Source organism: Nilaparvata lugens, chromosome 4 (genome assembly GCF_014356525.2).
Source record: "Nilaparvata lugens isolate BPH chromosome 4, ASM1435652v1, whole genome shotgun sequence".
In the NCBI taxonomy this organism is placed as follows: domain Eukaryota; kingdom Metazoa; phylum Arthropoda; class Insecta; order Hemiptera; family Delphacidae; genus Nilaparvata; species Nilaparvata lugens.
The window spans coordinates 1873419-1874380 of NC_052507.1; the positions used below are offsets into that span (position 1 = coordinate 1873419).

The 962-nt window shown below is 38.5% G+C and overlaps 1 protein-coding gene across 1 annotated transcript in view; it reads right to left on the reverse strand.

Moving 5' to 3' along the window:
* Positions 1-962, reverse strand: part of LOC111051758 (glutamate carboxypeptidase 2-like) — a 53973-nt gene extending 53011 nt beyond the window's left edge. The window contains exon 1 of the mRNA XM_039425645.1: positions 716-962. Coding sequence (XP_039281579.1) covers positions 716-830 — 115 coding nt within the window. The 5' untranslated portion in view covers positions 831-962. The remainder of the gene's footprint in view (positions 1-715) is intronic.

Genomic DNA, 962 nt, shown 5'->3' on the forward strand with positions numbered 1-962 from the left:
GAATCTGAAGCCTGATAATTGGGAAACTAAAATCAAACTTCGCATATATGGGACGGAGCTCCTGAAATTTTTACAGATATGAGACTTGTGGCTGTTGATAGAGCTTAATGACTATTTTAGGTATAAATTTGATCAAAATCGTTGGAGCCGTTTTCGTAGAAATCACGAAAAACCCTGTTTTTGACAACATTTTTGCCAGATTAGCCACCATGCTTTTGTCGGAATTGTTAGTGTCGGATCCTTATAGTGTAAGGACCTCCAGTTCCAAATTTCAAGTCATTCCGTTAATTAGGAGATGAGATATCGTGTAGGCCTACACAGACACACATACACACAAACACATACATACCAATACCCAAAAACCACTTTTTTGGACTCAGGGGACCTTGAAAAACGTATAGAAATTTATAAATTGTGGTACCTTAATTTTTTCGGAAAGCAATACTTTCCTTACCTATGGTAATATGGCAAGGAAAGTAAAAATTATTCATTATTACACAAAAAGTTTACTCAGGTTAACGTTTCTAATCTTTGAGGCAATGAACTTCAAGAGTTTATCTTTAGGTTATCTTCGTCCTTTATCAGTGAAAGGGTTACTTAATCATAATTAAAATAATAGGGCAAAGAAAGTAAAATGGTACTCAGATTTATATTCAAAGGTAGCTAAAAAGAAAAAAAACAGTAAGATGAGTGATTGAAGTTTTGTGCAACTGACCTAATACTAAAGCCACGAAAGCAATTGTCAGCAAAAATGAACAGCACAATCTTTTAGTGACCACTTCGCCCGCCGAGTATCGCTCCTGCGGTGGGAAACTCAACACATGTTGCATGGTGGACTCACGACGTCAGACTGACGCCGCGACGTCTCAAAAGTTGACGCGACGCCAAAATTTAGAGCGAAGCCAGGCGTCTGTAACGACGCACGACGAGAAGGTCCCTGGATTTCATTCTTGGCAATGGTT